The 20315-nt window shown below is 35.9% G+C and overlaps 2 protein-coding genes and 1 long non-coding RNA gene across 3 annotated transcripts in view; 1 reads left to right on the top strand and 2 right to left on the bottom strand.

The window, feature by feature from the left end:
• Positions 1–384: 384 nt before the first annotated feature.
• Positions 385–6825, top strand: LOC127949563 (NACHT, LRR and PYD domains-containing protein 12). The gene is made up of 10 exons (XM_052547017.1): positions 385–446; positions 1879–2204; positions 2434–2475; positions 2627–4415; positions 4744–4917; positions 4987–5152; positions 5220–5413; positions 5492–5665; positions 6025–6071; positions 6144–6825. The coding sequence occupies exons 2-10, from the start codon at positions 1937–1939 to the stop codon at positions 6683–6685; spliced, it is 3396 nt and encodes a 1131-aa protein (XP_052402977.1). The 5' UTR covers positions 385–446; positions 1879–1936; the 3' UTR covers positions 6686–6825.
• Positions 6826–11636: 4811 nt separating this feature from the next.
• LOC127949575 (uncharacterized) lies at positions 11637–14879 on the bottom strand. Its single transcript, XR_008152367.1, has 3 exons — positions 14720–14879; positions 12265–12532; positions 11637–12179 (listed from the first exon to the last, which is right to left on the bottom strand). It is a non-coding gene; the product is annotated as an uncharacterized LOC127949575 (long non-coding RNA).
• A 4384-nt stretch (positions 14880–19263) lies between these two features.
• Positions 19264–20315, bottom strand: part of LOC127949449 (procollagen galactosyltransferase 1) — a 15363-nt gene continuing 14311 nt past the window's right edge. Inside the window, exon 12 of the mRNA XM_052546762.1 lies at positions 19264–20314. Within this exon, the coding sequence (XP_052402722.1) occupies positions 20047–20314 (268 nt within the window). The 3' untranslated portion in view covers positions 19264–20046. The remainder of the gene's footprint in view (position 20315) is intronic.

Raw genomic sequence — 20315 nt, 5'->3', positions numbered from 1 at the left:
ATTCCGAATTAATATTTTTCCTCGTTTTCTTTATTAATTTAATTTGCCAGCAAAAGAGGTAGTATCATATTTTATATAATCTGTAATGTACCCCCCGCACAGAAGCTGCCACTGCTGGCTAGTGCTTAAACACTTAAATTAACTACTGTGTCATTATGGCATAAAAGGTCAAGTGAACAGCTGCATTTACGTTAAGTAACGTTAGGCTAAATTACAATGTATTTATAATACAGGAACGGCAAATTAGCATGTTACCTTTTAATAAATATGCAGCGAGTTTAATGATAGATAGATAGATGTGCACCCTCTCAGTATAATGGGTACCGGCGCCCCCTGCAGGTCGAAAGCAAGAGTGCAGTTCTTGACGGGATTTCCTGTCTGAAAGGGGATTGTGGGAGGTTGCAGGTTGTGGCTTGTTGAAGAAGCACCAGAGAGCTGCGAGACAGGTACCGTGTGTTTATTGTTCCCTAACTTGTTTGTAACTTTTATCAATAAATGTTTGAACCAATAGGCCTAAATCCTTCTTAGAACCAAAGCCTTTATATATATTTATATACCTGTTAATTACCTGCAAAATAAATAAATAAATAAATAAATACACATTAAACTCATCAAGCGCTCTGCAGTTGCAGGAAGCTTGTCAAGAACAAACATCGTCCGTAGGTGTCGACGTTTCTGATTATATTCTGTCTCTCTTGATGTGAATGGGCCTGAAGACTTTGGACTTTCGTCTGCATGACTATAAGCATGTTTGTATAAGATAAAGGTTTATGAGTACTATGTAGGCTATGTAAAAAAGGCATATTTATAACATTAACAAACCTGCTTCTATCTCATCCTTTGTATCTGTATGTTACTTTATGTTTAGCAACATAAGGCATATTGGGATTATTATTATTATTAGATTAAAAAAATCTGAAATCACTTTAAGTCAAACCCAATATGTTATATATAATTTCTCATCTGAGCTTATCTACCTTTTCCTGTAATTGTGGGCACATCCGTCTACATCTAGTGTGTCTGGTTTCCGTCTCTTTCAGCTATTTTTATCTGAACAAAACAATTGTTTTACTGTTTTGCAAACTGGTGTTTCTTGCCATGTTCTTTGTATACATGTATTATCTTGAACATATTTTTGTTTGTAGTCCAAACAGTTTTACTATGCATTTACTGGGTTGTTCCTAAAGTTTTTAAAGTGGTCTTTACCAAAATGAATTGTTATAAGCTTTTCGCAATCCTTTGGTATGCATATTATTATGCCTATTATAATGAATATTAATTTAGTATTTTTGACATAAAGTAATGCCTGAGGCACTTCACTGAATTTGTAGTTTATTAACAAAATGTGCATAGTGTCTGTGACCCACAAACCCGTTAGACTCAACACATATACATGTATTTCTCTGTTACGAGGTTGTAAACTTGTGAGAGGGTTGTTATTTACTTCATTTATTATTATTTATCATTTCTATAATATAATATATAAATAGTCATGGTTTCAATAAATATTTACTTAACAAAACTATGACAAGTCATATTTTTGTTATATTTTGCGTTTAGGCACCGGTGCCATTTTAAAAGTATTTGAAATGGCACTGGCATCGTAAAAAAATAAATAAAAAAAACTATACCCATGATACCTGGAATAAGTGCTGCAAGTACCTCAGGCACATAATTTTTCCATTTTTTTTAGCATAAAAATTGTACAAATGATGCAAGCTTCAGATCTTCCCATGCTTCTCTATGGTGCTGAAACCAAAATATGTCAAGATGTTTCACTCCACATGCAACTGATACTCAACTGACTTTGGCTCATCTGCGTTAAAGGGGAGGGGCTTACCGATAGGTTAATTCATCATTCTACTGATTATTTTACAGTGGCTAATGATCCAGAGGTCTTGCACATTACGGTGGATACAAGACCAAGATAGACAAGATGGCATCTGTTCCAGAGCAACTTCTGGAAGCAGTGGATGAGTTGGATAAAAACAAACCAAAGAGACTAAAAAGTGCAGTCACAGCTGATGAAGTGGAGAAGGCAGATGGAGAGGGTGGGTCAATACAGACGATCTGCCCCTCTCAGACTTCAGTCAGTGTTGATTTAAATGTTAAAGCAGGTGCAACTGTAAACTTTCCTGTACTCACTGGAAATATCATTCAAGGCCCAGTAATCATCAGTTTCAACTCAACCACAGGGGCTGTCGGTAAGATCTTTTTTTTTTTTTTTTTACTTCCCAATGGTCACTTACTTTGGGTTGTAATTTTTGAGACTAGGTTGCTTATTTCTCTCTCAAATGTGTTGTAATGTCTTACAACCTTCAAATAGCTTGCAAGGTTTGAATAAATATGCTTTGCTACCACTTCAGTAGCTAAATCATTTGTGTTTAATATATGTGTATTTTCCTGGCTTTTTTTCTGATGCTTACTCAAAAGGGCCCCAAAATCCACCTGACAGACAGATGTTACAGAACCAAGGTACAGAAACAATAGCCACTTCTTCATTCAACTTATAATTGTAATACTACTTAGATCAATTTTTTAATTTCTATAAGTAATGATTCCTAACATACAGTATCAGTAATTTTAGGCAGAAGTCACAACTTCCGTTTTCTTTTCTTTTTTTTAGAGGATGACATCTTGCAAAAAATCCTGGAAAGTCACAAAGAACACATAAAGGCCAAAATGGGCTGTGTGTTTGAGGGCAAAAAGGAGAACAAAACACACTTCAGCAAAGTTTACACTGAACTCTTCATCACTGAAGGGGACATCACAGAGGTCTATGATGAACATGAGGTTCTGAAGTTTGACCGAGCCTTGAAAGCTCCCAAATTTGAGGACACACCGATCGACTGCAACAACATATTCAGATTACTGAAGCAAAAAGAGGAGGGAAACATTGTGTTAACCAAAGGCATCGCTGGCATTGGAAAGACATTCTCGGTGCACAAGTTCATTCTGGATTGGGCTGAAGGAAAAGCCAATCAGGATGTGGACTGTGTGTTTCTGCTACCATTCAGAGAGATTAACTTGATTAAAGATGATAAAGAGATCAGTCTCCACAAACTTCTGTTGGAATTTTATCCTGATTTGAATGATGTGAAAAACACCACCGAGTTTTATAAAAAATGTAAACTGGCATTTATCTTTGACGGACTTGATGAGAGTCACCTGGAATTGGATTTTGATTGTAAATTAGTCAAATGTGTCAATGCATGTTCTTCTGTTGATGTTTTATTTAAAAGCCTAGTTATAGGCAAGCTGCTTCCTTCGGCTCTCATCTGGGTGACATCACGACCAGCAGCGGCCAATCTGATCCCTCCTGAGTACATAGGATTGTTTACGGAGGTGCGTGGATTCACTGACCAGCAGAAAGAGGAATATTTTAGAAAACGAATCGTAGATGACGCTCAGGCCTCCAAAATAATCTCACACATCAGGACGTCTCGTAGTCTCTATATCATGTGCCACATTCCCGTCTTCTGCTGGATCACAGCTACTGTTCTTCAGGATATTCTTGTCAAAAACAATGGACAGGACATTCCTTCGACCCTCACCGAAATGTACATCCACTTCCTTCTGATACAGATGAACATAAAGAACCAGAAGTATGATAAGAAACAGGAAAGAGATCGCACAAAGCTTTTGAGTTCAAACAAAGAAATGATCTTCAAGTTGGCTAAACTGGCATTCGAACAACTGAAGGAGGATAACATCATGTTCTATGAGAAGGATCTGAAAGCATGCGGCATCGATGAAAGTGAGGAGTCCACAGGATTGTGCACTGAAATCTTCAAGAAGGACTCTGTTTTGCATGAGATGAAGGTGTATTACTTCATACATTTGAGTGTGCAGGAGTTTCTGGCCGCGTTGCACGTGTTCCTCTGCTATTTGAAGCAGAACAAAGATGAGCTGATTTTCTTCCTGGAGAATTCACGTCCTAATAAGAAAGAACTGCTGTATGTTCTGCTGAGGAAGGCAATCGATAAAGCGAAGGAGAGTGACCGAGGGCATTTCGATCTATTTTTGCGTTTCTTGCTGGGTATTTCTCTTGAGTCCAATCAGAAACTCCTCATCGGCTTGCTGGATGAAACGCTGAACAGTAAAAACTGCATCAATAAAACCATCCAATACATCAAGCAACTGCAGAACAATGACACTTGCCCAAATAAATCCATCAACCACTTCTTTTGCATCCTGGAGCTGCAGGACAGAAGTCTGTACCAACAAATAATGAAATATCTGAGGTCAGAGAGTGGCCAGCCGAAAGCAGTGTCCAACTCCAACTGCTCAGCACTGGTCTATGTGCTTCTGATGTCAGGTGAGGTGCTGGATAACTTTGACCCAAAGATGTTTAACAAAACATATGTAGGATGTAGGAGCCTTGTCCCAGCCGTAAGATGCTGTCGAAAAGCTCTGTAAGTACAAAAACACAGATTTTTCCCCCTTTATTCACCCCCTCCCCCCCAAAAAAAAAGAGAAGAAAAAAAAACATATTGCTTTTCTTATTATTATTTCCCTCACAACCTCTTTTAACATATTCAGTTTATTTTTTCAACATACTCTATCCAATTCAATTTGAGTAATCCAACATTACATTATTATTATTATTATTATTATTATTATTATTATTATTATTATTATTATTATTATTATTATTTTATTTATTTTTTAATTGTTTTTTCTGATTTGTTTTTTGAAACTGTGTAGAGGTGAACTCTTCATGAATAGCTAACATCTTTCCAGGTTTTCAGACTGTGGACTGACACAACAGTGCTGTGAAACAGTGGCTGTGGCTCTTCAGCTAGAGGACTGTCCTCTGAGCGAACTGGACCTGAGTCACAATTGCAACATTGAGGCGGGAGTGAAGATGCTTTCTGCTGGACTGAAGAGCCCACACTGTCATCTGGAGACACTCAGGTCATTAGTGTTTCCATTTCTGTGTAAACATGCTCTCTGAAATGTAATACTGATATTGTACTTGTTCAGGTTGGCCTCTTGTCATTTCAACCAGGAGAGCTGTATGGATCTGGTCTCTGCTCTCAAGAATATTTCACAACATCTAAGAGAGCTCGACCTCAGCGGTAATGACCTGCAGGAATCTGGGCTCTATAAGCTCCTGAATGAGATGGAAAATGCAAAGAGAAAACTTCAGGTTCTGAGGAAAGTATTTATGATGCTTGGTATTAAACACAATGTGTGAGGCAGTTGATTCATAAGAGATTATGAAATTACTTTCCTGCAGGCTGAGCTGTTGTAACCTAACTTCAAAGAGTTGTGAGCACCTTTCTTTGATCATCAGCTCAGATTCGTCCCTGACAGAGCTGGATCTGAGTAACAATGACCTGCAGAATTCAGGAGTGAAGCTGATCTCTGATGGACTGAAGAGTCCAAACTGTCAGCTGGAGATACTGAGGTAATACTAGGAGCTTTAGTTTATTTCTTTGACAAATTGATTCTCATCAGGTTTTTTTTTTTTTTTTTTTATCTGTAGGTTATCTGGCTGTATGGTGACAGAGGAAGGCTGTGGATATTTGTCTTCAGCTCTGAGTTCAAACCCCTCACATCTGAGAGAGCTGGACCTGAGCTACAATCACCCAGGACCATCAGGAGTACAGCTGCTCAAACACAAACTGGATGATACAAACTATAAACTGCAGATACTCAAGTATGTCTTTGTGTCTATGTCTTCTTTTGAATGGTCTTGTGTAGGCAGAAAATGACTTATGATTCACTGTCTTCTTTTTAAATTGGTCAGTAATGTTGTGGTCAACAAGTTATAGAAGAATGGCTCAAAAAAAATTTTAATACAAATCTAGCTGTAGAGCTGTTTTGAATTAAGACAAAACATCAATCATGGGGTTAATGTTGTTTAAGTGACATACAGAAAGCGATTATACATTTGTGCTGCTACTTTTTGTATTGTAGTTCATTCCCTGTAATCAAACTCATGACCTTCTGTTATCATTTGCTTTCATTATCATAACCTTTTCTTACTTTTCTCTTCTTCTTTATTGATTTCTACAGAACTAAGCCTATGGGTGAACACTTCATCAAAGCAGGGATAAGGAAGTGTAAGTTTCTTACTCTGCATCTCTCTCTGTCTCCATCTGAGGCACCAACGGATGTGTTTTCTGTCTCAATAGATGCATGCAATCTCACGCTGGATGCAAACACAGCTCATGATCAGTTGTGTCTCTCCAATGGAGACAGAACAGCAGCATATGTAATGCAGAAGCAGCCGTATCCAGATCATCCAGAGAGATTTGAATCTGTCCAACAAGTGCTGTCTAGACAGAGCCTGTCCGGCCGCTGCTACTGGGAGGCTGAATGGACAGGTCTGGAGGGGACGGTCGGGGTGACCTACAAAAACATCCTGAGAAAAAATGATGATCTTTGTATAGTCGAGGCCACCGGTCAGCTTGGAAATAATAATGTGTCATGGAAAATCACCTTTGAAACTATTCCACATGTTTCTCACGCTGAAGAAGACATTAATTTAAAGGTTTCATCCTCTTGTTCATCTAAAAGAGTTGGTGTGTATGTTGACACAATGGCTGGTGTTTTGTCTTTCTACAGTGTCTCTGACACACTCACACACTTGTACACCTTCCTCGCGGATTTTACAGATCCTCTCTATGCAGCATTCAAAGTGGACAGTGGCTCTGTGTCCTTTTGCCAGATGTAACCTGCAAGCCTCTTTATCCTAACATTGTGCACATTTATTGCCATCTTGTTTTGCTCTGTGTGCCAATATTGAATTTAAGCAGGTAAAATGCAAAGGATTTTACATTTTACTGTAAATAAAATCAAACCACATTTTAGAAATGACTTGATGATTCACCTTTTTTATTATGCTTAAGCTGGCTTTTTTATTAAAATGCTTAATTTGTTACGAAAATAAATAATCTTCTTGAAAAATGATTTCTGGGAAACCCAGGAAAATCTAAATGAACATTTATTGTTCCATGCATAATCAAACAACAATAAAAAAAACAATAAAAAATAAATTAAATCAATTATAAATGAGAGTACATCAGTTTACAGGAAATTCATTCAAATTTGGCAACAAAACTAATCAGCGTGAATTACAAACCTAGAATACTAAAATAATTTCAAAGAGTCAGCATACCTGGCAAATAGAGAGACATAAGACAATCGTGCAGGAATTTCTGTTTATAGATGCTTCCATTAATGTTTCGCCAATTCTCTTTAAATAACCAGAACATAAAAATTATTAGTTTTGCATAACAAAAGCTTCACAGAGCTTTTACTGGGTCATGAGGTAACCTGAGGAAAAAAAAACATTTGGAAATGACCTTATCACAACCCATACCAGAATAACATAATTTTCTAAAGATTTGAGAACTTTATTTTTGGTCTGTTCTACTGATATGGGAGTGTGATAATATTTCCAACTGTCCAGAGACTGTCAAATTGATACCAAACATGAAAGGGTTATGCTTATTGATTCTGAAGATATAGTAAATGCGGTATATCATGCAAAATCTCCAGAATTAAATCATCTCTGCTCAGAGCAAAACAGACTTGGTCCACATGTGGCCTCAAAGTGGCACTGCTGGCCTCCAGTCGGCAATGGCATGTACCCTTTCACCCAGAGCTGGGCCATGTGTGGCACTGACAGCACGGTGGGGATCCGGCAAACAACATGAGGGTCGATTGTTGATGGGAGGAGTGTGGCCCAGATCAGTCCAGTGATATGTGGCCCAAATCAGGCTAAGATCTGGCAGCATATTATGTGACCCATGATAAACAAGATGAATACAATATTGCATGATAATGGTTAAATGATCACAGACATTTTAATATACAGTGTAGTATTGTTAAGTCTTTGACAATGACAAGTCAAAACAGAATGAAACATTATCATTTAAAAATTAAGCAAATCAGTCAAGTGCATTTAACTGAACTTAATTATAATTTTATTACATTTTATATTAATATTATTGGTACAAATAATCTTAGAATGGGCACAAATGAGTTAATGATGAACAGCTTCATTTAACAAGCAGAATTACTAAATGAAAGAGAAACACAAGAAATAAAAACAATGCCATCATAATTGTGGTCAATGTTTGCTATAGGTATTGCATGGCCCTTTTATTCAATCAAAGAAATTTTATTTTAAATAATTACAATGTTTCACAGTGGAATGTTTGTGCTTTGCTGAATCAAACCTTTAAGTAGCAGCTGAGCTTGCTCTTTCTGTGACAAATGGACATAATTAAGGGGTCTCTTTCTTTGGTTTACTGTCTGTTACTCCTCTGTTACTGATCTGAAAAAAAAAAAAAAATCCCAAAAAAGAAAACTGCAACACCTCAGGTTTTTAGACATAAACACATATATGATCCTCAGCAGTCCCATGATGGGACTTTTTTTACTATGGATCGTGTTACACAGCATTGCAGCATTTATATGCTCTTTCTTGATGCCTGTGTGTGTCTTCGTGGTACCAGACTTAATTTTTTTATTTTATAAGCATTAAATATTTTTATTATAACTTACTATTATATAGTATCCATGATGGTGGCATCATTTTAACCAATAAAACATCAGCATCCAATCCTCTGTTAATCACTAATTAGTCACTTAATTATCTCATTAACGTGATCTCTTTGATGACATGAGATTTGACTTAAGACTAGTTTGTGACTTGAAAGGAATGACTTGGTTCCTCCAAAATATGGCAGGACTTTTACTTTCTGACCCCTGGACTTTACACCTCTGTCTGTAATATATCTGTTTTTTTTTCACTCTTTGGCCACCAGGTGGTATTGTGTGCAAATTAAGTCTCCAGAAATTAACCCTTTTGTCAACCACTTTGCTGAAAAGCTTAAAGGGTTCACATAATGCTAAATGCACTCTTACAAGTTGTTTGAAGTGAAGGGGCAAGGAACTCGACCGGAAGTTGAAGTCGGGTGGGGGCTGCCATCTTTTAGCAGAACTTCACTTGCATTAGCATTCCCATTGACTCCCATTCATTTTGGCATCACTTTGACAGCGAATAACTTTACATCTGAGGCGTTTAAAAACTCTGTTTGTCCATTATTTATTTCTAAAGATACACGACAATGTATAAAGGGCTCCATTACCTTCTATGTTACATTATGGCCCCGTATAAACAGTTTTTGTAAAAAATAGGCTAACGATTGCGTCATAACCACTCGGCTCTCTGTCGCATTACCGTACAGACAGGAGGAGAAGCTCGCAGGCAATTAACTTAATATGGCGTACTGGCGTTACATTTTAAAATACTATACAAAATAATTAATCAGAATACTTACTCCTGCTCACTCACGACAAAGAACTCCCCGCTCAAGCTCGCCGTCTCTGCAAGATTAACGATGGCAGTTTGCACGCACAGCTACTAGGAGATTTACATCTGTCAGACAGGTTGCTTACGTCGTCAAGCTTCGTTTGAGTCTGCGCGTCAGAAACGGAAGTGCTAAAAAACGCTAAAACTGGGCTTCATTTGTCTCAATAGAGTTCCAATGGGGTCGCTGTGTCCATTTCTTTTACTGTCTATGGGCTTGTGTCTTACCTCAGACCCACCCTGAGTGAGCCATCATCATTCCGAGATGCAGACGAGCATGACTCTTACGTGACTGAGGTGTTTTGTTGTTGGATGTCATAATGAACATAGCAGTAGTCATTTACTCCCAACATCTGAGCTACTGAAATTAAAGGATTACCTTACTTTTGAAGAAATGAAAGACATGCGCCCTTGATCTACTTAAATGTGTTTATGTTTGCACGAACCCTTCATGATCCAGCCTCCAGCAGTGAGTATAATGTATTTAAATAAATCATTGAACATTTCCTTTCCTAATAATGTGCTAATTAGCAAGTTTCACTATGAATGTGACTAAAGTAAACAGTCTCTCAGAGATATCAGAAGAAAGGGGCGGAGTCAGCAGAGCTCATTAGCATTAATGGAGAATCCCTAAAAACCAGCCTGTTTTGAAAAGAGCTGTTTTGATAGGGTAAAACATTTGTTTTTTACACTAACATTGAACATTTTTAAAGAAACAAGACTTTTCATTAAGACCCTAAAGAATCATATCAACTTGTGGAAAATGGGCATTATATGACCCATTTAAAGCTTCATGAGGCTTAGTCACGACATCACTAGATTTAGTGTTATTTTAACTCTGTAGATCGCGATATACACTTTGAGCAGAGTTTATTTAACATTTTTTTTCTGTGAGATTTTGCTGTCTAGTAACCTGAGTTCTTGATATCCCTAAGTCAACTTTTATGGCCTGGGCCATCAGCCCAGGAAGGAAAGAGCCCAGCTAAAATAATTTTGTTACAATAATGTTCTCCAAATATTCAGTGTTGGTTCTAGGAACATATTTTTTTTCAGTTTTCTTGATGTTAGAGGAATGTATTTAAAAGGTATGATGATCCTCAAACGTTCTGTCAACTTAATTTTGATTTAAAATTCAACATTCTTGGAACATTGATTTGTAACTTTCCAAGAGCATAAAAATATGTAGTTTCGTCAATGTTAGTTTTCAGCACCAAAAATAGAAAGAGAAATAAGCACACAAACTACAACTTTCTTCAGCTACAGCCTTAGATGAACTGAAGATACACGACTTTAAATCTCTCAAGATCTGATTAAACAACTCCACAAACAGCATTACCAGCTGCAGTTATTATTACCCAGATTGGCTTTATTTCTGTTTGCTTAATGTCTACAGAAGTTCCTATTGATAATTATCAGAGGTTTAGATGTTGACCTTTTTTCTTGAAAATGTTTCATTTAAAGTCACCATCATGGAGATCAGCATTTGCTTTTGTTGGCTTGACTATGCAAGGGTTTTTGTTTTCTATCAGCAATTGCATGCACACTAGTTCTAGTCACTTAATTTATGTAGATGTTGAATTTAACAAGGTGCAAACTGTAGCTATTACAATAATAAATAGTTGAATCTGTGCTAATGGAGAAAAATACACTAAATTATGTCAAATTCTCAGTTTTGACGAGTAGTCATGTAAACACACTTGGTTACATATTCAGCAAATGTAAACTCTTGGGAGAATATCGCCAAAGCCAGTAAGCCACTAGAAGGCAAGTCTGCAAATTGTAGCCAAAAGAAAGCGTAATATTTAATGCTGATGGAACTGAAACCAGAGGCATTTTTTTTTTTTTTTTTTTTTGATGGATGTTAATGGAGGAGTGGCTTCACTACAATGAATGAATTATTCATTCATCATTTAATGAACTGAGTTAATTACTGCTGATTTTCAACATGTTTTAAACTAAACACTACTTTTGTATTTAACTATTTTTAGAGTTTGAAAAAATTCTGTTTTATATCACACGTGATCCATGTTAGCCATTATGCTTTCTCCAATAGTAAGTAATACAGGCCCTTTATTTTTTTCTAATATTGCCAGCATATTGCAGACAGCTATAAAGGGACAGCAGACTAATTTATTTATTGTTGTCTGTGTCATGATTGTTAATGAACAAACAAAGAAAGAAAGAAAATCACTCTTGAATAAATCAATTTAGTGACTATAATAAGGATTGAGTTCATTCTTTATGAAGAATGCACATCATATGACAATTGTTATTTAATTAAAAACAGGACCATGTTCTTGTTTCTTTGTAGTTTTATTTAATTTTGAGATGAAGACATGTTAAGTGTAACAGCAGTTAAATCTGTTTGTTGCGTTTTCAAATCATTTATATTACCAGTTTATTAAATATTTTTTTCCAAGAATATATAATGGGTTTGGAAATCTAGCTATGGAAGATGTAGTCAACTAAAACTAGACTAAGACTAAAACCATTTAGATTACTAAAATATGACTAAACTAAATGCCATTTTACACATGACTATGACTAAAACTAAATAAAAATGTTCTGTCAAATTTAACAGAGCTGTGAACATAATATGCATTTGAAAACAAAGTAGATCTGAATAATTTCAGATACTCTTCATTCGAGCCTTTAAAATCATTGTTATAAGACAGTTAGATCCTTGAGCATTAGTTAAAGGTCATTGGGCCATGAATAACACTCCCCTGAATAACAGGGGCCTTTACGGTTCCTCCACTGCTAGAGCTTAAGGACACTGTAACTACTGAATTGTTTGCAGCCGCTGCACCGGATGAAGCTCCGCCTTCAGCGGAAACATCCTCTGAAACTGAAGGAGAGACAGAGATCAAATCAAAATGCAAAGAGTTTAGATTAAAAATTCTTAGATGTAGATGAACAAGTGTCAAAAATACCTTCCTGAAGTTTTCCCTTCAACTGATCAGCCAGATCATTTTGCTTAATTTTGCGCAACACTCTGATTGCAACCTTCCCGGCGTCTGAGCTGCCATACTGCTGCATTATGAGATCCACGACCTCATGCCGATTTTTGTCCTCCAGCTTTCCACGAGCAATAGAGTTGTCTTTTGTATCGCTATTTGACAGGTGCCATTTGAATTCTTTGAACTCGTCTTCCAGTAGCTCAGAAAGAGCATCATAAATCACTGTAGCCATTTGGTTTCACTATGGGCAAAATATAAAAATACAACATGATCAGCCTCATTGCCAGCCCAAAGACTTTGCATAGTTTAACTTTTTTTTGTGGTCCTAGCAGTGGATTCGGTATGCTGTCATTTAATTTATAAAAATTATTGACTGAGAGTAGAGTTGCCACCTACAGTGTGCCAAAATAAGAGACACCCATTCATACTGATTATTTCAACACCTGACAACTCAACAGAACAGAGTTGATTATTTTATCTATTCCTCCAGGATAAGCCTGTGTGCTATCTGTGTGCATTTAAATCTCTGGAACCAATTATTACTTTTTATACAATTCTGCACAATCTGCTGCTATTACCTGAATGGGATACATTTTTAATCAGGACTATATTTTAAACATTTGTCCCATTTCTTAGTAAATTCGTAACTATTTTGATGTCATGAATTATATATGACAGGGTTATTTATTCTGTAACCTATGAATGATAAAATTAACAAATAACATTATTTATAAACATCATAATACTAATGGAACATTTTTAATATTAATACTAAATAGCATTATTTCTTATTTTAATTAATTATAATAATGTCTAAAAAGATAATTATCTTTCTACAGAGCTATGATAACATGGAATACTTTAAAATAAAAATAAATAAATACATAAAGCGTGAAAAATCCATTAGCAATAATTGAATAATTAAACAGTTTGGTAAAGAAATAGACTTATTGAGCAAATAGTGTGAGAAAAATTATTAAATCAATTTAAAATGTATTTCATTTGAATGACATCGCAGTAATTGTCCAATCAGGTTAAGTTTAAGTAAAAGTACTTCTCTGCATCAGATGAGCAGCAGCATAGCTTTGAGCAAGTGCCAAAAGAAAGGAAAAAGGAGGATAACACTTACATCTGTGTTATTTCTCTGGATTTTGGTGAGCGGACATTCAACAGTGTGTACTGGTTGTATAGGCGTACTGATATTTCAGTCAGAGAAAATGCAATCTCAAGACTTCAGCAATGTGATTCCGATGAGCTGTGTTGCATTATAAGTTAAAACACTGTGTGCAACAACGTGTGTAAGTCATATATGTTCATATTTTGTGACGATGGTAATGAGTATTATTTGTTTGTTTATAAGTGTAATATAAGAGTCAAATGCAGTGGAAATGTCATTGATTAGCTGGCTGACAAATGTTATCAATCTTTTTTTTTTTTTCATATTGGCATTTAATTAGTTGATGATGCAAGATGGAGAGCCAACCCATGCCAGTATCTAATAATGATTATCAGTTAATTTGCATAAACAGAACCACGTTCCCCCCCCCCCCCCCCCTTTATGCTCAATGTATATCCTTTAAGACACAACAGTTTGCTTCCTTATATTTCCGTACCACGCGGAGTGTTCTAGAACAGTGGAATCGAATGCTGTCTCACAGTGAATCTATTGATTCGAGCCCAGTTGAACTGAAACCAATGAACTGAACCCCACTGTTTTGAATCAACTGATTGAACTGCATTCTTCAGGTTTATTGAAGAAAATCTTTTGAGACATATTTCATAAAATGTTTACTTTGTAACATTTTTCATACCAAAGAGTTACTTTTGTCGATTTTAGTTGCCCAAGCATGACAACTATAGCTGTGCGTAACATTTCAAGACTGTAATTCCAGAGCAGTCCACTACAGGGAGCATCAGGTTAGGATTTGAATCCTATATATTTGTTATTCCTGGATATATGTTTTATTCCTAACTGGTGTGTTTTTGTATACTACAAATACACTTGCATATTACAAATCAGATTTAATATTAACAATATTTGGAAAGACGTATAGCAGCTTAACCACCAAACAATATCAGCTTTGTTGTGCTTGGACCTCGATGACTAGGACTGCATTGGGAGTTTGTTATTTATTTGTAAACTCATAAAAACTAACCCTGAAGAGTGAGGTAAAATCTTTTGTACATATTTAAATGGGTCATACCTCAATTACAGAACAAATATTTGTCAGAATAAAGAATGTTGTTTGTATTTTGGTTTCAAACGTGTAAAGACAAAAGGCTACTTTTCATTTAAAACCAACATTTCTGTAAAAACACACACATACGCAAACACACACTTTATGTAATTAGACTTAAAGAATACACTGAGAACTTGTGACATATAAACTATTTCCAAAGACTTAAATGAAGTTAATGGTGTACTTACGAAGTTGAAAGTAAAGATGTAAACTTCGGTACGTGCTATCTCGCTTTGGGCGGTTTCGCTTTTGTTTTTTGCTGTAGATAAAAGCAATGCCCCAGTTCATTCTCAAGAAAAACAGTGGAAAACATCTGCCCAAGAAGGAAGAAAAAATTGCTGTTTTAATCGATAATTTAAATACATTAAGAATACAGAGGACTTTTTACTTTTTTGAATGTAAAATATTCATAGTTATAGATGTTTGATACATCTTGAAATTTCTGTACAGTAATAATGGTTATCTGGTCATTACTGAAAACAGAAGGGCTTAAATTACACATATAATATGTGTTGTTTTTAAAGAGGTCACGTGGAACACCTAGGACCAGTGAAACAAGTTAGTGAGAACAATAGGACTTGTTATTGAAGTGTATTCCCGCGAGTTCTGTCGAAACGTTCCTGTTTACTAAAAGCTCTTGAGAGTAAACATGATGTTAGTCACAAAATGAGATAACTATTTATGATTATGATACTTTTGCACCAACTTAAAAACTTATAGTTTCCCCCCCTTTTGAAATGGGCAAATATATTTGCATATAATTGATTCTAGAGCAAGACATTGGTGGATCATTTTACATCTTCGCCCATGCCCACTGGGAGTCAGTCGCTTAAAGGCTGACATCTGTATTATATATATTGTGACAAACAGGTTCAACCGAAATCCTACGTTGTGCCCCCAGCACTGCACATTTCTGTGTCTCCCTCATCTCTCACACCTGATTTAACCCTGAAGTGAGTGTGTCAGATACAGGGAGCGATTGGGGTGCTTGCACGACCAGTTTGAACCCATCTAGAGATTTTTCATGTTCAGGTAATGTTTTCAGTGTCAATTTTTATTTCAGTTCCCAGATTTTTCTGCTAAATGTTAGGATAACATTATCTAAAAACATTCTAAAAATATCTATTGATAACATTGTTACAACATTATTCTCTAACATTCTAAGAAAGCTTGCCATCACACTAGATGTGGACTGACATTGCTCAGAAGTCAGATGTTGGTTCAAAGTGAAAACCCAACCTTTGTTTGATGTCCAGAGTAAATAACTCCAAAAACAGCATTAACAGCTTCACTTATAAACCAGATTGACTTTATTTCTGTCAAACTTTACATAAACATAAAATGTTCTTATTGAGATTAACAGAGGTTTAGATGTTGATATTACTGAAAGTAATAGTTTGGTTTGATGTCACCAGTGGTGGACAAAGTACACAAATCAAGTACTTGAGTAAAAGTACAGATACGTATTGTAAAATATTACTCCAGTAAAAGTGAAAGTACACCTTTTTCAATTTTACTCAAGTGAAAGTACAAAAGTACTCATTTTTTTATGTACTTAAGAAAAAAAGTACTGAAAGATAGATGTTTGCAATTTTTATAGGCTAATTTAATTTTATATTAGCACATTTTTTTTTTTTTTTTTTATAATCCTACTGCTCAAAATACCTGGGATTTTTTCCAAAATAACCACTATATGGAGTGAAGATATATTTTTGTTGTGTATATGGACTACGCTGATGAGAGTGATGTTAACTGTGAAGCTTACACTGTGATGTACCTGAGAGAAAACAGAGTTGACCATCTGATCTTCACCAGTAAGAACAAAGTATTTTAAAGTGTGTTGTTTTACAGAACATCACAGTTATATATGACATGAGAATTAAGTCTGAAGTTAGGAAGAACATTTTAAGGAAAATATAATTATATTTTCATAATGATTTTTTCCTTCTCAAATCTTGTCTGTGGTGTAAAAACACCCATGGCCAAACGGGGTGCATCTCTTCCCCTCTTTGATAATTACTGTAGTTACTATGTTCTGAACATCACATGCTTACTTTTCTCCCCAGATGTAATCTCTCTCTCTCTCTCTCTCTCTCTCTCTCTCTCTCTCTCTCTATATATATATATATATATATATATATATATATATATATATATATAGGCCTATGTATAAAAATATTTGGACATTATTTTTGAAAATTACCTCAAGTTAGCACCAGCAAGCTTGTTAGCTAGACAGTTAGCATCAGCTAACGATATTTAATTATTTTCAGTTCGGTTATGAATAAACATTCATGTCTGTCTACTCGTCTAGTTAATCCAAACAATATAACGTAACTGTTGATAAACAATATAAAAACAGACGTCACATAGGACATGGTAGCATTCTAATAAAACTATTACGGAAGCGGGGAATTTGAACATGCATGAGTTATTTTATTTAATCTGTGTTAGTTTATTTATTTATTTTTTTACCTAAAACACAGAGATGCTGATTTATGTGTCTGCATCGTCTGCACTGGAACATTTCAGTGGGCTTAAATAGATCACTCTTTACAGCGGATTTAGTTCCCAAACAACTGACAATTTTGACCTAAATATGATTTTCAGTTACAATAATTAATCCAATATTTCGACATTAATAACTTACTTTTAGCAACATCAGACGCACGTGCGCTCACAAGATCTCCCGGTTCTTACTGACTCGCACTAAACGGTTCATTTGAATCAGTGAGGTGTCGACTCCAGAACACCTGCAATCGGATCATTCTTATTCGTTAGCGAATCGTTTGGTGTGATTCGCGATCCGATTTAAAAGTTTATTTTGAAAAGACTCGGTTAGTTCATGATGAATCAGACACCGCTTCTGCGTGTCGGAGCACGTGATATATTATAGGGAGTAACGATATGTTTTATGAAATGTAGTGAAGTTAAAAGTACGATCTTATGCTTTGGAATGTAGTGAAGTAAAAGTAAAAGTTACTCAAAATAAAACTACCCCAGTAAAGTACAGATACTTGAAAAATTTACTTAAGTACAGTAACGAAGTAAAGCTACTCCTTTACTGTCCACTACTGGATGTCACCATTATGGTGATCAGTGTTAGCTGACAGAAATAAAGTCAATCTGTTTTGTAAGTGACGCTGAATACAGCAGGAAAACATAATTAGTGTTTTAAGCCAGGGTTGGGAAAAAAATGTCTTAAGACAATGGTTCCCAACCACTTTCTTTTTTGTTATAGAATATTGTATACATCTGACAGGGAATATAGAACATCCCTAACATTCTAAATTATGTTTAAATTCCGACAAAGTTATAAACAAGCATTCTTCCATTAAAGTTAATATATTTATTCAAAAGTTGTCTGGTCTTTAAAATGTTTAACATAAGCACAAACCATCATTCATATACACTGAAAAAAGTAATAAGTAAATTTACTTAATTTTTATTTGGCATGTTTTTGCACAAGCATTTTTCAAGTAAATTTGGAAATTAAGTAAATCTACTTAACTAAGTTAAGTAAAAAAAAATTATAATAAGTACATTTTATTGAGTAAAATTTAATTAAATATTATTCAATTAGCAGACACTTTTATCCAAAGCAACTTACAGTGCATTCAGGCTAACAATTTTCACCTATCATGTGTTCCCGGGGAATCAAACCCACAACCTTGCTCTTGCTAATGCAATGTTCTACCACTGAGCTACAGGAACACTTCAAGACCTTGTGAAAAATAAGTGAAAATTTCACTTACTTACTTTTTTATTTTGGAAAAGTTTTTACACTAACAAAAAACCCGAAACAGATATTCTAGAAATTTCTAAATGTAAAATATTTTTTTTCAAAACAGTTTTATCAAATGAGGGCAAATAAGTCTCTCACTTCTGTCCCTTTAAACCAGTTTACAGCAAAGACAGCACGAAGGACTGGATGCACGTGATAAATATTCTGCAATTAAGAAAACAGACAAAAGAAATAGCACTGTAAAACCGATAAGTAAACTTTACTCAAACCGTTTGAGTAAACAGATTGCCTTGATTTAAACCATGTTAAGTTTTAAAACTTAGCATTTAAGTAATTAATTGATTATCTAAGTGCTGATTGTGAATTAGTGATGAACAGCTGCTGTTAACAAACAGAATCACTGAAGAAAAGAGAAACACAAGAACTACTACAACTGACTTCAGACACAGACTTAGATGAAATCAACTGAAATAAAATACATGAAATCTCTCAAGATCTGATGAAACAACCCACAAACAGCATCAGCAGCTCCACTTATTAATAACCAGACTGACTTTATTTCTGTCAGACGTCTACAGAAGATCTTATTGAGAATGAACTAAGGTTTAGATGTTGATTTATTGTTTCATTTGAAGTAACCATGTTAGAGATCAGTGTTTGCTTTAGTTGGGCTCTTGACCCTTGACTTCTGTCTTAGTCGTTTCTCTGGCTGTTATAACCGTGTGTTTCTAAAACACATTTGTTGTAACTCAAAAGCCCAGAAGAAAAGCCATCAGGTGTTAACCTGTCCTTAGGTGTAGGTTGATATACTTTATGTTGGTGATGATAATCATCAGTTATTTATCTGTATGGAGTCTGATGGACTGGAGTGGTGTGGATTACTGTGATGTTTTTATCAGCTGTTTGTACTCTCATTTTGACGGCACCCATTCACTGCACCAGTATCCCACAGCAGATGCCTCAGAAAATCAGACTGGATCAACAGCATCAGACTTTAAGAAACATTCTTTATTCTTTGGTATAAAAGGCACATTCAGGATGAAAGCAACAGAAAGGATTGATACATAAAAAAATCAATGTTCACTCATCTCATTTCACTAAATATTACAACATCCATTTCTTGAGTTAGCACATTAGGCATCATGTAAACATTAGTTTGCCACACAAGCATTCGTTTGCTAGCTTTAAAATGGATTCATTTTAATTGGTAACTTTTCTCCCATACAAATCTCTTATGGCAACTGAAAGAAAAAAACAAAGGTAAAACACTTCTGTGCGGTTCACAGCACGGGTAACAGATCCGTCGGCTCTGTGTTAATACTGACATCGAAGACTACGAACAAGCTCAACAAGCAATAAATTAGTCGTCTGCAAGCAAACTATCAGATAAACACACGCCGATCTGATTCTGACCTAAATCTGGGACGCTTAACAACAGCTTTACGTACAAAGCAAAAGTCTACGCTCACTTAAATCATGTTCAAAGTGAAATATTAAAGGAATGAAATGTTAAAAATAAAAACAAATTGAACTGAAGCACAAAGGATCGGCCAGGACTCCTGACAAGCGTTAAACTAGACCCATCAGATCAGGTTAAAACGAAACTAAAAACTAAAACAGGTTGTAAACGTTTGACCTCAACTGTAACTAGCATCATTTCTACTATTCCTGCATCCAGTCGAGCATTTCATGGAAATCATCAGGGAGTATCTGAAGTAGATGGTGAAGTGTGGCGTCTGACGAACACTTGTCCTCGATGACGTGAGTGTTTCAGAGCTCGTCTCGGGCCGTGCTGTCCAGCGGAGACTGAAGCACGTCTGAGTTCTGCGCCCCGCTGCTGAGCTCCTCCTGCTCGCTGCTCTTGCGTGATCGCGCTCGGTCCCAGTCGGTGAGGACCGTCTCGTTGTCCCAGACGCTGGAGGTCTCCGTGTCGCTGATGTAGCCCTCGTCGCCCGTGTAGTGCGTGGGGTAAACCAGCAGAGGCTCGGCCGAAAACGCTCGCAGATCCCGCCGCTCGAAGTGAGACATGTAGTCCTCGC

The sequence above is a fragment of the Carassius gibelio genome, chromosome B1 (assembly GCF_023724105.1).
Source record: "Carassius gibelio isolate Cgi1373 ecotype wild population from Czech Republic chromosome B1, carGib1.2-hapl.c, whole genome shotgun sequence".
Taxonomy (NCBI): domain Eukaryota; kingdom Metazoa; phylum Chordata; class Actinopteri; order Cypriniformes; family Cyprinidae; genus Carassius; species Carassius gibelio.
This window is presented reverse-complemented; position numbering and strand designations above follow the sequence as displayed.